Raw genomic sequence first — 16,241 nt, forward strand, 5'->3', positions numbered from 1 at the left:
CAAAGTCAGTAGCTAAATGTTCAAGGTTCGGGTGCCCGGTTCCAAGTTCGGTTAACTGAACCAGCCAATTCGGTCGCTCGAGCCCATTTTGAACATGATCGTTCGGGCGCCCGAGTAGTTGAAAACGAACCTGACACAGGTTCAGGTGCCCGAGGGAGATACACTCAATATAGGTTCAGGTGCCCGAAACATGAAGTCAACATGTTGACTTGTTTGGTCGCCCGAGCCGTTTTACACGGCTTGGGTTCAGTTGCTCGAACCCACTCAACCTTTTCAATTTAAGGTCCATCTGAGCCAAATTTAATTCCCCTGATATGAAAAGTGATGTTGGGGACTTACTTAAGTGATTGTGCAAGACCTAAGGTCTTTTCTAAGGTCGTTTTGAGATAGTCCCAAAAATTTGACGTCGGTCGACCGAAGGGTGCTCCCTAAGGTCTTGAGCTTGTAGTTCCTACATGCATTATATGCATTAAATATCACAGACATTTTTCCTATTTACTATTACAAACCCGAATTGAATGATAATATAAATTACAACATCAACTAATCTTGAGGGTCTTCAGGTTTCAAGCTTTCACGTGTCATCAAATATGAACTTGCCAATATAAACCTACACACAAACTTGAAAGCTATCAAATGCTAGAGTATTTGTCATTATCAAAACCGGGTGTGACCTATAAGGTCAACAAATTGAAATTTATATACTTCAATCAAAATCACAATATAGAAAGATGAAGTTCAAGAAGATATCACCGAAGTTCTTTCTTAGATTGTAAAACTCGGTTAAGAACATAAGAACCACGGCATTTAAATCAGCAAAATCTCAGCAAGAGTATTCAATGAGAGAGCTTAGAAAATATAAGAATTGAGATTGATTAGCTTGTTGAGTTGTTGGTGTATTTGATCCTTGGGTTTAATCATGTATTTATAGAGTTTAAAGAGTATTTTTCGTGTTGCCAAAGTTTCTTGGAGTATTCCCCAAGTTTTCTCAAAGTTTGAAGCCTAAGAAATCACTTTTGGAAAGTTCCCATTACTTTTAAAAATCTGTGTTTCGAAGGTTTAGGCGCCTGACATCAAGGAATCAGTCGCTTGGACTTTAAATTTAGTGTATTTTTGAAGTCAGTACAGGGTCAGGCGCCTGAACTGATAAGGGTTTGTCGCCTGAAGTTGTTCTGTCAGCTGTTCAGACACCTGCTCAGTCACCTGAAGTGCTGTCAGCTTCGACCACCTTTCAGTATTTTGGTCATAACTTTTTTTATACAACTCCAATTTAGACGTTCTTGGTATCAACAAAAAGCTACAAGAAAATCCCAAAACTTTCGTGTTGAACACTTTTTAGGATAAGGAGTGGTTGATAGAAAAAAAAAATGCACATCAATGCAGATATAGTAAAAATAACAGCATTTGAAAAATCTTGTTATGGTGCTTTTCATTCCAAAAATAATTTTAACCTTTTTTTAAATAACTTTTGGCCCTATAAAAATATTTCCCAAGTATTTTAAAAGGTATCTAGGTCCAAGAAATTAACCTAAGAGTTTCATGCATCCATATTGAAATTGTATGAAGTACTTACATAAAGACTTCTTAAAACTTTGACATTCTAAGCACTTAAGTCTTCATGCTTGTCTTTCGTTGACTCCATCTTGTATTCATGCTTCAATATACTTTAAGCTTTTAGCAAGTTCTCTTTAATATTCATTACTCTCATGATCTTCAAGTGTTATTAGATCATCTTTGAATCCATGTCTTAATATTTTTTAAGCTTCATTTGATCATCTTTCTTTGGAGTAAAAGCTTTCAATGATCCTTGTGAACACTTGACCTTGTATTCTCATACTTGAGTCCTGAAATGTCATCACTTAACCAAATATGTTAAGTTCTTCTTATTTGTTATCATCAAAACAAGATTTTAAACCTTATAAGGCCAGCACAATAGTTTCGAAGGGAAGGGAAGAGGATGGTAAGAGTTGGCCAGAAATGAAAGAAAACCAAAGATTGGTCATATGATGCAATGTGTTAAGGGTTGACAATTTTGGTGGGGGTTAAATGGGGAAAAGAGATGGCTTCACTTGTATTCGCCAAGGATTTTTATACTGGATGTTGAATTACTTAGATGATGACTTGTATGATTGTTCTATTGATTGAATAAAACAAATAGTTCCACTTATCATTGAGAATAAATGTCTCTTGCCTTCATGATTCATTATTATTGGAACTAATATTTCATGATTACGAGTGGCTTTCGAAACATCTCTGGTGCTCACGACTACAGATTTGAACGTGTAGTTGTTGGCTAACTCTGTCGAGGGAGAGCCTCGATGAGTGCCACACAGCCCTTTAGTTAAGTTTAACTTGAGGTCTGTGACAGTTGGAGGCCACCAGAGGAAACACTAGGAGGATACCTCTATAGTGTATCTGATTTTGAAAATAGAATCGTGGAACTTGAGTAATTCGCTCCCTGTATTAAATCCCTAGAGGAAAAGGACCAATAGAGCTTAAGGTCTTCAAAAGGAGTATTGAGTAGTTGGAAGCCCTGATAATAGGCTGAAACACATTGAGGGCGTGATTCCATCCCTCATACATGGGGGAAATAGACCAATAAAGCTTAAGGTATGCTAGAGGAAAGTATTGAGCACTTGGAAGCCTTGAGAATGGGTTGAAACACATTGAGGGTGTGATGTCATCCCTTATTCCAAGGGGGGAGAACCAATAGAGCTTGAGGCCTCCCTATGGGAAACAGACCATTAGAGCTTGGGGTATACTAGAGGAGAGTATTGAGCACTTGGAAGCCTTGAGAATAGGCTGAAACACATTCCCTTATCCCAAGGGGGAAAACCAATAGAGCTTGAGGCCTCCATACGAGAATTAACTGAAATTATTGCTTATTTCTATTGTGTGTAGAGAATGTCAAAGAATCCATGACAATTTGATGGGTAAGTGGTTGGAGGACTTCTAGTAGACTAGAGAGAGAGAGTAATGGTTCACGCTAAGCACCCAAGAGAGTAGGCAAGGTACCACACTAAGCACCTAGGAGGGGTAGGCGAGGTGCCACGCCAAGCGCTAAAGAGTAGGCAGGGTGAACATTACACGCTTTGATAAGTCAACATGGCAGAGAAAGGGTAATGGTTCATGCCAAGCACCCAGGAAAATAGGCAGGGTGCCACGCCAAGCGCTAAAGGGTAGGCAAGGTGAACGATGCACGCTCTGACCAGTTAATCTCGAGTAGGGCGTGGAAGCCTTTGATGACTTGAACCATAGTATGATAAGAGATTTGTTCTATTTCAATGCCCAAAAGACAACCAACAAGAGTTTGCTGTCAGCTTATTACAAGTGAGCAATCATAGTTATCTTGCACAGTGGATGAGCTGTATCGAGGAAAGAGACCATAGGTGTAGAGGAGATCCTGGTAGTCAAGTAGTCAATGACAAAGGTCGCCCACAACAATAATGGGAAAACTTCTTACACCAAATTGACGAGGATGTCAATAGAGTGAGTGGGGGAGTGATAGATGGGGAGAAGAGATGGCTTCCCTTGTACTCGCTAGGGATTTTTATATAGGATGTCAAATTACTTGCATGATAACTTGTATGGTTGTCTTATTGATAGAATAAAACAAATAGTTCTATTTATTATTAAGAATGTATCTGCCTTCATGATTCATTATTGTTGGAACTAATGTTTCATAATTACAAGTCGCTTTCAAAACCTCTTTGGTGCTCATCACTGTAGGTTTGAACATGTAGTTGGTCAACTATCGAGCGAGAGCCTCGATGAGTGTCGCACGGCCCCTTAGTTAAGTTTAACTCGAGGGTCCATAACACAATGCATTATCAACATGCTGCGCATTGATTGCACGTTATTTCAAGGGTGTCCAGTGGAATACAGGTGTACCTACAATCTGACCTATGCTCTGGAAAATACTACCAAGATCTCCAGCTCCGAGTGGATTCGTATTGATGTTGGAATAAGGTTCTTTGCTTTCAGGAAATATTTATTTTCAAAAATAAAATAAAATAAAATACATTAAAAATACAATAAAAAAATATAAAAATGCAATGGTTTATAAAAAGTCACTCATATAAAACTTTGTATTATTCCATCCAACATATATTACAACATCCAACATGAAATAAAGAATAAATATTTCTGGTGAAATTTGATCATAATTATTCTTTGCTTATTCCTAATCATGGATTGATACAATTTTTTGCATTTTTATTTGTTTCATTATAATGATAATATATTTTATGTAAACTATAAAATTCTTCTATTATAACCATTATATTCTTAAAATAAAACATTGTTCAAACCTAAAGCAACTGAAGTCTCTAGTATGTTAATAGGGCCATGTTGACACATTCAACTAGGCATACAGGAAAAAAGGTGCTAATATTTCTTCCCTTTATCTTTGTAAAAATACATGAAGTTACACTTAACAGACATTTACATTCTCATCTCTGGGGAGCAAGTTACACATAACGGACATTTACATTCTTATCTCTGGGGAGCTGCTACATGTACACATAATACATGTGTACACATAAGGACACAGAAAAATCATTTCGCAGACCTTTTGCCTGAAGCAGAATATCTAGGAAAAATATCGTGCAAGATTAATGACTCCTTATTATCCTGCATTTTCAAAGAAAACTTCGCATCGGTACAAGTAATCATTTAATATATCAGGTTCCAATGAACGAGCAAAAATTAAAATAAAGAAAACATTAACTTGCCTTCCCAATCGAGATAGCTCAGGATCAGCCAGTAGCATATCTTGCAATGGTTTCAAATTCATTTCTCTTTCACCAGAACTACATAGGTAAAATGAAGCAAGCTAATAAATAGTATATCACCATTTGTGCAATTTTTCCCAGAGCAAATATGAACAAGATTAATGCTTTGTTTGGTTCACAAAATAGCTATTCCCTAGAATAAAATGAAATGTAGTGAAAAATTTATTAGAAATAGAGGTAACAGTTATTCCTTATATTTACCTTAAAGAATAGACATCCCTATAGTGAAATTTGGAAATTGCTATATTCCTTATCTATTCTTTATTATGAACTTGCAAAAAGTTTTACATTGTTATTTTATTTACTTTATGCTTCCAACATATTTGTATGTAATTAACTATAAGTAACTATAATTAATCTGTTATAATTAACTTGTTCCTAAAAAAAGGCATTCCATGAACTAAAAGTAACCTAAAGGATTACTGGAATCTTATGACAAACCAAATGCATCTGGCAATAATGAGATCATAGTGTGTATCTGCATGTGCACTATTGCGCATAATGTATAGCATCTAAAGGGTACAGCATATGAACAGGTTGAATTGCTAGCTCTTAGATATTGCAACATCCAGCATACACCGACATGCAATCAAGAACATAAAAAGGTTCATTGGTTTGTCAATCATGTCATTCAGCTAATACCAATATAAAAAAAAAAAGGTATGTCTGATTCAACTTTCTGTTTTCATATCTTGGGAATCAAATCTCCTTGGTGCATCAGATAAAGTAATTGAAAGGGCGATTTTTTCTGTCAATAAAGGAACATTATGCAGGGTAACACTTTACCTTATCAATGCATGGAATAATAGGACCATACTAACATAGACTGCAGTACAGTCACATTTTACAAAATATACAAGGACCTCAAGTTATCAAGTATCCTTCATCCTCTAAGAATTCTCCATGCTTGTCATCACAAATATATCCATACGCAAACAAGGAAATACTTATATAAATTACAACAGGAAGACACCAGGAGTGCTCTGAGTGTAGATTCATCATTTAATACAAGGATATTTCCCATAGGACAAGAATTCAACAGGATAACGAATGTAAATGTTTTAAGAATCTTATTTTAAGTATGATTCTCATCATTTATAGTCTACATCTGCATGAAACTAAGTGGATTTCAACTGCCCTGGACATGTACACATTGATGTGAATCAGACCCACCCCAAGGACCACATAAAAGCTCATATATTTATAGGTTATAGCTTGATGAATATTCCCAATGTAACTCTTTCCTGGTCAGAGAGAATCAGGTTTGGTTTGGAGCATGTATTCCAAGCCTTAGATTTAGATGTGCAAATTTGAATGAAACTCGCTACCAAACTCCATTCAAATCCTCGAAATACCCAAATTAGAGGACCTAACTCCAAGTTCCCAAACACACGGAAGGATTTTGAAGAAGAGATCTTCCCAAACTCAAGTGAAACTTTCGTCACATATCTTGGGAGCCACGAAATTTTATTTCAGTGATGATACAACACCTTATCAATATCCACAATGAGATTCTATATGTCCATGAGTATCTTAGATCTCCCTGTACATTTCTTATTGAAGCCACATGGAGGAAGTTGCATGTAACTGAAGACATAAACCCTAACTTTTCTTTTTCGTTCTGCCTTGCATTTCAAACAAGGGTAATAAACCCTAACTTTTCTTTTTCCTTAATTGGCACCTAGCAACATGAGTAAGCAAGGACAATAATACTTCTAGATAAACATGGAAACAAGGATGAAATTATTTTCGATATACTTTCTTCTAATTTGTGTATATTATGTAATAATAAAGGAAAATGGAAGGAGAAAACGTAACAAGTAGACACCTGTGCATAAAATCAAGCGACAGCAGCCTATGGTGAAGAGCGTAATCACTGCCAACATAGGTCACAATTATACTACCCGCATCTGGGTGGGGCCAGCTCCTTGAAGTTGGAAAACGAAGTGCAAATGTACCAGGCTCCTGAAGACGCATTGGACCTTGAAGTGAAGACTCTGCTTCTTCCTTTGTTATGAATCCTTCTATCCATTTTGGTACTATAGAACTCCATAATGTATTTATCCATCCTTGTGATATAGTATAAGCTACAGGGTACAGCCAATGCCACATCTTGTCAAAATTTTCTCGGGCAAGAAACTCTTGGCATCCTGCAATTTTCCTTAGAAGCTCAAAGTCCTGAAACATTAACAACCCACAGAAAATTTTAGCTATGAACATTGATTTCATACTCAAAATGACTAGCAAGAAAACTTCATTAAAAAACAAAACTAAAGGCCGTTTGGTATCATTGTCAAAAATTATGAAAATGAAAACCAGAAACGAAACTGAAAAAAAAAAAAACTAAAAACTGAAAACCAGCGACCTATTTGGTTAATATTTTTAGAACTAAAACAAATTAAAAACTTGATTAAACAAATGTTCATTTTTTTCCTTGAATCAAATAACAATTACAAAATATGATTAAAATAATAAAAGTACAAAGTAATATAAATTAAAAATACTATAATTAAAATAAAATTATTATAATTATTTTGTTTATTTATTATATTTCAAAATTCACTTTAAATGAACATTCTTATTGTATATGAAAATTGAAATATAGTAAAAATATTTTGTACATGGATTTTTTTATTTTTTGAAAATTTATGGCCATTTTTTTATTTTAATTATGCTTTAAATTCATATGATCATTTTATTTTTATTTTAATTAAAAAGTATACATAAAATGAATGATTTAATTTTTAAAAAATTAATTCTGAACACTAAAATACTTTGGCAAAAGGTTGCCAAAACAACTGAAAACGACAAAATCTAGCTTTCAATTTTTTCACAAACAATTGAAAACCATCAACAGGAACAAAAATTAACGTAAACCATACATTTTCATATCTGTTCTTCACTATACATAAATGAAAACAGAAAACCAAAAACAAAAATTATACCAAACAGACACTTAAATATTAGGCCAGCCATTCAAATGGTCTTTTTGATTTAGTGAAGTCCAAAATGAAAAAAGTCTAGTCTGACACTCAACTTGCATAAATTTTCAGCTTTGCATGGAGCATGAACTTGTCTATTCAAACAACTGCAGGACCTACACTGCTAGAGACCACAACCAAGTAAAATTGCCCACTGTAGAGCAGCATCTAAAGCTCCTAAAAAGCATAAACTTTCAAAACAGTACGACCATTATGTCATCATTTTGCACATTAACATTTCATTGCAAGAAATTGATAAATCATGGTAAAAAGGAGAAATTAAAACCTTAGTTTTGATAGTTGGCTAAAGATTAAATGGTTCAGCATTCTGCTGTGATTAACAAGACCCATTTATTCAATCATTCTTTCACCTAAATAAGAACAAATGAACTCAACCATTTGAGTTATACACTATAAATTTTTTATTATGGTTTCTGCTATTCAAAAAAAAAAAATTCAGATAAAAAGAAAGTATATTGTTAGGCGAGAAGAAATATTCGTACAAGGAGAAAAGTAGTAGTATAAAACTAACTTACTAAAGCCTTCCAATCCTGCTGAAAATCCTCAGAGCTTGTTGATGGACGACTGCTTTTTCTTTTTAAGTTTTAAACAGTTCTATAAAAGAAACAGATTTAAGACACTAGAGATTTTCTATTTATTTCAATTATGTTTACTTTGTCTTGGGTTATTTTATAATTTTTTTTTTTTAGTTTTGAGGTTATTTTATAGTTTTATCTTAACGGTTCTTAGCTCTGTGTGTGTGTGTGTGTGTGTGTGTTTATGATGTGAAGGTAATAACTTTGGATGATTAACTGAGTCTATGTTTTAATCTGTCTTTCATGACTTCTCATTTCCTTCCCTTTTCATCCCCACCCTTTCTTCCTCTATTTCCCTTTTCACTCTCTAGTTTCTCCTCAAGTCTGTTGCATCCAACATCACATGTACCCTTAAAACAGCCCAAAGAGATGCCAAATACCTCCGGCCCCAAAGCAAAGGTAAAAACAATTTCCTTACGATGAGGATATACATGGTCATTTTCTGATTAAATTACTCACTTAACAGCACAGAAGACACACCTCATCAAACTAACAGCATCCTTACTCCTCCCAAATCTTATAAAAGAAATATCCAAAATGTCTTCCACCATCTTCCGGCACACCCCATAACCAAACAATCTATTCCACAAGTCCCAAGTAAATGAACTGGGTAGAAATAAATGGAAAACTGCCTCCAACCCGTTGCATCACAAAAAAAAAACATCTGGGGATGATGCCTTTGAAGGATTTCTACTCTGCACTAGATTGTTGGTGTCAATTCTAGTAAGGGTTACCAATCAACTAAATGCTTTGATTTTAGAAGGGATTTCTGCTTCCCAAATAGGATGATGAAGAGGAAAAGAAATTATATCTGATAAGGTGACAAAATAAGGATTTGCAAGAAGGCCAATAAAAATCACCCAAAGAATGCAGAACCCACATCCTAACATCCTTTCCAGTCTTTCAACAAAAAGCAAAGAAGCAAGCTCCTACAGCTCCCTATCATTCAAATACTTTATGAAATGAATCCCAAAAAACAGTATTACCATTAGGAATAAAAAATAAAAAATAAAAAATAAAAAATAAAAAAGAAAAAAGAAATAACTGCATAAACAATTTGGATAGCACAATCGTTATAACAAATAAATAACAGCACTATGGACAGAAGAGAGATGATAAATCCAAGGGGTCAATAATGCTGAGCCTCCCACCCAAACATCCCTCAAAAGAAAACACCAGAATCACTGTCCAATTAGAACTTTGTCAAAGTTATAAAAAAACAATAAAATTACAAAATGTAGCTCCAAGCCAAGGACTCTTAAATGAACATAAGCCCCATATTAGCATCCCAATGGTTCACCTGTTAGGTGAAATTTACTTCTTAAAACTTTGTGCCATAGGGGGTCCACCTCTAAGGGGAATTGCCATAACCATTTGCCCAATAGAGCTGTGATGTTAGACAACAAGTTGCCAAGACCCAAAGCCCCTCCTCAGACTTAAAGACAACCTCCCACCTAACAAAATTATAGTGCGTCCTTGCAACCCGTGACCAAAGAAAATAAGTGACGTTCCATTCCAGAATAGCATGTCTATCATACAGTGATAATGCTTTTTTTTACTTTTACATAAAAGGATGGTCATCCCTCCAAGTTGGAATCAACAGGCAGATCACATTCATTTCGACACATTAAATGCGGATCAGCTTGGATCTCATCAAATCAAAATTTAAGCCAATTCTTTAAAAGCTACAATCAAGGTAAGCTTCAAGATGAGATATCCCTAAAATGCCCTGAGGCATAAACTAAAATACAAAACTCTGAAAAAGCGAACACACAATACCATAACGCTTATGCATTTGCGCAAAAGGTGCGCCTTTAATCCTTTTGAGGCTTATGCATTTTGAGTTCTTTGTGGTTTTAAACTAGGCTAACAAAGTTTATGTGCGTAAGAATGTACTAAGGAATGTTCTAATTTTAGTGAATTTCCAAAATTGTTGTTCAAAACAATTAAAAGTTGCATCTTGGATCATCAAATCAACATGAACTTGGTAATATTATTATGATTATCTCTTAGCATTGTTTAGTTGGATCATTTTTTTAGTTTCTATGCTTAGAATGACCAACAAGTAGTTTAGAGATCATATTTGAATTAATTTTTCAAACTTTTATACACAACCTTATTTTTTTTTTTCCAATATATATGTAACTCATTTATCTATTTATATATTAAAATATAATTCCTAAACACTTATGTCTTGTCTCATGAGGGTCCAATGCTTCATGTTATGCTTTCACCTTTTTAAAACATCAACTTAAATCAAACCATCGTCAATATTCACAAACTCACTTAGCTACCACCTGCCCACTATATCTCACAGAAACTCTTTCACACAAATGCCAACCACTACTACACAAGTTTCAAACCAGTCATTTTTATTCACCACACCTCAAGAAATTTGCCAACAAAATAACATGGTATCTATGATGGCAAATTTTTACATAGACCAAAATTAATAACAAGTATCTGAGCTGCGGCTTGTGTTGCCATGTGTGAGCATATTAAAGAGAAAAAGGGAACCTGTTGGGATAGAGATCTTGTACTGCAGCAAGCAATCCTCATGAATTGCTCTTCAATCTCAAATGTTACGTTGTCCCAATGGACACAATGGTTGTTCTGCGAGATCAAATTCCAAAATTTTGCTCCTTCTTCGATTAATCTCTTTGCAATTACTATTTGGCAGCTGCAATTAAAGATAGGAAAAATTGTAATATCCATGGGATAGATCCCAAAGATCACTAAACAGTACTCAAGTGGAATATAAGAGGCACAATGGAAAAGACAACAGGAATATGCCGTACTTTTTGAGCTTGCGCCAAATATTGCTAAATGGAATAAAGGAAACTACTGGGTCAATTCAATTAGGAGTGTTTATAGAAAAACTCAAATCAAACACAAATCCCTAATCCTACAATGATGCAAAGATCCAGACAAGCTAAATTCATTTCCATGCACAAATATTTCATAAGCCCTCCAACTAAGACATGATTCATGGGACACTCTCTTTATATGAATCATATGCATTTTCATTTCCATAATCTATTAGGCCCCATTTGGAATTCAGAAAATATTAGGGAAAGGAAAGAAAAATATCAAAGGAATCCATGTTTTCATGTTTAGTTATCAAAGAAAGTAAGAAACAAAACGAAAAATGTACCAAATTCTTGAACAAAATTTTGATTTTACACATCATTATTATTTTGCTTTAAATTTTAATCATATAAAAACAAACTTTCATTTTTAATAGAATTTAATATAAAAGGAAAATATAATGAAAAATTAGTTTCCTCCTTATTTCCCTTTCCTTTCCTTTCCCCAGGTAAAATACTTGACCCAAATGGATCCTGGTAGTATGAATTCTATGTATACAATAGGAAATCTGCCTGTCACAGTTCGCACCTGAAATTAAATTACAATGAGTAAATAAACTGAGTTGTGGTTAGATAAATTTACTTTGAAGGCTTTGATAGCATGGTGTCTCCTCCATCACAAAAAGCAATCCCAGACATCATGCCAGATAAATTCCATTGTATGCCTCTAGTAAGTCTAGAAAGGAATATGAATACTAAAATGATAAATCATTAACCAATTATAGTAGACATTCTAGTAGATTAACAACAGTTCAAAAAGCCCAAGTTGATTAATCTTCAAAATGAAGTTTCTGCGTGTTTTTTAGGACACTACACAGTTACTAGATATGAAAATTAAAAATAAAATAAAAAAAATGATAAGATAAAAACATCGCACTTACCGATGATGAGAACATCCTGAGTATAGGGAAACCTGTTGTGCAAATTCCAAGAGCTCTTGGTCAGAAGCAGAAGTTGCTATTTCCTTGAGCAGAAGCGTCCTCTCTATGGAGCTTCCCAGACAGTACTTAAATATCACCAAGTCTGAAATTGGATTTTGACCACTTGACGAAGACTTGAGAGACAGGTTTTCTTCTGTACTCTCTGAATCAGATGAGGAGTTCTCTGCTGCATCGACATTTTGTAGTCTTCCAGCCAAATTTGTCCCTAATGCATGCTGGACAAAACTGAATGTTGATGAGGAAGACTCATTTGACAAAATATACAACACAGATGCACAAAGAAAAGATAATCTAAATGTCAGAAATGAACTCAACACCAAAGGAAATATTTACAAAAGATATTTGAAGATTACAAAAGAGATTTGATGTTTGAAGAATACACAAGATATTTTCAAAAAGTGAACTCTTGAGCTCAAAGACGAAGGAGGAAGACATAAAAGAGAGGTGGCAGAGATACTTTAGTAAGCTGTTTATTGAAAGCCAAATTGAAAGCTTGAACTTTGAAGTGATAGATGAAGAAAAGACTAAAATTAGGAGATTTATTCGCAAAATTAGAGTCACTGAAGTTAAGATAGCTTTAAAAAAGATCAAAGGTGAGAAAATCTATAGGACCAGATAACATCCAAATTGAAGTTTGGAAATGTTCAAGGGATAAAGAGTATATGGTTAACTAATCATTCAACACTACTATAAAACTAGGAAAATCAACGTCAATACCTTTATACAAAAACAAAGGTGATGTTCAAAATTGTAATAGCTATTGGAATTAAGCTTATGAGTCATATGATGAAACTGTGGGAAAGGGTGATTGAACAAAGAATAAATTTGGTTTTATACATGGGAGATCAACAACAAAAGTTGTTTATCTTTTAAGAAGATTAATGAAAAAGTTCAGGGAAAATAAGAGGGACCTGCATATTATTTTTATTGACCTAGAGAAAGCCTATTATAAGTATCTATGGAAGTCTTTTGGTAGGTTTTAGAAAGGAAGGGAGTATGCAATCGATAAAATGAGATCAATAAAGATATGTATGCTGGAGTAACGACTAGCATTAGAATTGTAGGAGAAGAGTCTAGAGAATTTCCAACAACAATAGGTGTACATTAAGGTTCTACTTTGAGCCATTATCTTTTTGCTTTAGTGATTGATGAATCCACTAGGCATACCCAAAACTAGATCCCTTGGTGTATGTTGTTTGTAAATGATATTATCTTGATTGATGAAACTAAGAGTGGGGTGGAATCTAGGTTAGAACTTTGAAGAACCGCTTTACAATCTAAAGGTTTTAGGATAAGTAGAAATAAGGTTAAATATATGAAATGTAATTTCAGTAACTGAAGGAAGAATATTGGAGATAAGATTAAACTTGATAATCATGAAAATTGATAGCAGTAGTAGATTTGGATATCTTGGATCTATTATGCAAGCGGAAGGAGGAATTGAAGAGGATGTAATCATAGAGTCAAAGCGGGTTAGGTAAAATGGAGCAGTGCTTCAAGCATGCTGCATGATAGTAGAATACCCTTAAATTTAAAAATAAAAATAAAAATTAAAAAAATCTATAAGAAAGCTATAAAGCCAGTCATGTTGTATGGATCAAAATGTTGAGCAACTAAGAAACACACACAAAATGTAAAAGTTTCTGAAATGCGAATGTTAAGATGGATGAGTGGTATAACATTTAAAGATAAATTAAAGAACGAACATATTCGCAATAAACTAGGCATAGCAAAGGTTGAGGACAAGATAAGGGAGTAGCTTAGCTAGTTTGGGCATTTGAAATGAGCAGGCCAAGCGGCGCACCTCTGAGGAGTGAGTTATTGTTTTTTTCAATAAAAGGGGTAGGGGTAGACCTAAAATAACTTGGAATGAGATAGTGAGAAATGACCAAATAGCTCTTAAACTAGCAGAGGAAAATGTCCTCAATGGTTGAATTGGAGGAAAAGGATTCATGTAACCAACCCTACCTAGTGGGGGATTTAAGGCGGCTGCTTTTTTTTTTTTGGAAAGAAGGTAAGCTGAATATATTAAGCACAGGGAAACAAATACAAGTACAGTACAAACCAACCAAAAGAAAAGACCAAAACAAAAAACAAAAAAAACAAAAATTAACTAAAACTCACTAAACATTTAACATGAGGTATGAAGCTTTCTATATCTCCATTTATCAAGGAGATTAGAGAATTTATATTTCCATTATGACTTCCAAAGATGATCTTGTTAATTTCTCCAAATATGATAGACTGTGATGGCAATGATCATCTTATTCAGATCAGCTTACACCTTTTTTAACCGCGTAATCCTCTCCAACTCAATCTGCCAGATTTGAGGACTACATATATTTCTTATTGCAGCAACTCTTTTATAAACTTGGAATGTGTAATCGCAGTATTAAAATAAGGGATCTCTGCTTTCGATAGAAGCCCCACAGGAAACACAATTTTAAGATTCAAGATCTTTCCATTTGGTTACCCTGTCAAATTTTTAGCCTGTTCAATGCTGCCAACCAGAGGACAGTAGCATACCTAGGGATGTGGTTTTTAAACCAAACCACTTTATATCAAAACATGACCTTTGATTTTTCCCTGATGGCTTCCCAAATATCAGCAAGACAGATTTTAGTAACCACTTGATCAGCAAACAAGAAATGGTCAGAATGTTCTGAATTTGGTAGGAAATTTATAGCTGCAATGATTTCATTTATTTTTCTAGTAGATCTTCTAGGCCAAGACCAAGAATTACCCCTTATTATTTCAGGACCTGTTGCATTTCTGCGGAGAGAGAACTCATTTTGTATGGCATAGCTATACTTTAAATATAGACGGCCAAACAGAAAGTATTTTTACCTTTCCCTATGTTGTATTTGAAAATTCAAGCCACTTTGTGTCTGATCTTCAACACACTTTTCCAAGCTGGAATGTCATGGGGAGGAGGTTTAATAGCCCATATATTTCTATCCTTAAGCTTGAAGTGACTCAACCAAGAGATTGAAAGAAAATTAGCAAAAATACAAATTAACCATAGAAGCTTAACAGCAAAAATATCCCTTAGATCATTCAAACAAATAATCCCAAATCCTTCAGAAATTGGTTTACAAACTTTATCCCAGCTTAAGTTGCCAGATGAGGAAAATAATTCTTTCCCTTTCCATAAGAAAGAGTTGAATTTACTCTACAGACATTTAATCACAGCATTAGGGAGGACAAGAGAGGAGCCTCAATATTGATGTATACTTATTAGAACAGATTTTATTAGAATAATTCTGCCAGAAAATGATAAGATCTTAGAAGCCCAGCTATTAATACAATTAGAGGTTCTTTCTACCAAGCTGTGACAATCTTCTCTGCTTAGTTTTTTAGCTGTGAGAGGAAGACCCAAATACTTAACAGGCAGACTTCCCACAGAAAGATTCAATATACAATGTATATTTTGAACAATAGTATCATCCAATCCTGAATCAAAGAAAATAGATTTTGTGTTCTCCTGCAGCCCAGTAATAATGTAAAAGAAATCCAAAGAGTTTTTAATACTCATGGCAGTTTTCAGATCACCATGCCCAAAGATCATTAAATCATCTGCAAACCATAAATTTGTAAGCTTAATTTTCTTGCACTTAGCATTAAACTTCAATTCTCCTTTAGAAGCTGCAGAGGCTAAAACTTTAGTAAACACCCCCATCACCATAACAAAGAGATACCTCGCCTGACTCCTCTTTTATTTTTGAAAAACCCCTCAAGAAAACCATTAACAGATAAAACAAGAGAAGCTCTACTGAGGCATTCTTTTATCCAATTGCAGAAAATAAGGGGGATCGGGGGTGGGGGGGAGGGGAGGGTTCCAAATAGCTTCTAAGAAACAGAGAAGAAACTCCCAATTCACTGAGTCAAAGGCCTTCTTAAGGTTAATTTAATAGCCATCCTGGGAGAGCCTTCATTTTTATTGTCAATTTTCCTCTCTAATTGGTCCTTGCAAGCTGAAAATCAATGCCTAAAACTGGCATACAATTTCTAATTGGGAAAAGTTTCATGGTATTCGATCTGTCTATTGGACTGATATAAGGTT

General features: G+C 34.5%; 1 protein-coding gene across 5 annotated transcripts in view; it reads right to left on the reverse strand.

The window, feature by feature from the left end:
- Nucleotides 1-4,243: 4,243 nt before the first annotated feature.
- LOC131144868 (SH2 domain-containing protein B-like) overlaps nt 4,244-16,241 on the reverse strand; it is a 72,855-nt gene continuing 60,857 nt past the window's right edge. For 2 of the 5 annotated variants that reach the window (XM_058093786.1, XM_058093783.1), the window contains 6 exons: nt 12,119-12,393; nt 11,821-11,913; nt 10,888-11,050; nt 6,622-6,971; nt 4,734-4,811; nt 4,244-4,632 (listed from right to left, as the gene is read on the reverse strand). In XM_058093786.1, the coding sequence (XP_057949769.1) occupies nt 4,614-4,632; nt 4,734-4,811; nt 6,622-6,971; nt 10,888-11,050; nt 11,821-11,913; nt 12,119-12,393 (978 nt within the window). In that variant the 3' untranslated portion in view covers nt 4,244-4,613. Of the gene's footprint in view, nt 4,633-4,733; nt 4,812-6,621; nt 6,972-10,724; nt 11,051-11,820; nt 11,914-12,118; nt 12,394-16,241 lie in introns of those variants that run through there. The other 3 variants (XM_058093788.1, XM_058093784.1, XM_058093787.1) reach the window with 2 other exon arrangements.

This window comes from Malania oleifera, chromosome 12 (assembly GCF_029873635.1).
Source record: "Malania oleifera isolate guangnan ecotype guangnan chromosome 12, ASM2987363v1, whole genome shotgun sequence".
Lineage (NCBI taxonomy): Eukaryota > Viridiplantae > Streptophyta > Magnoliopsida > Santalales > Ximeniaceae > Malania > Malania oleifera.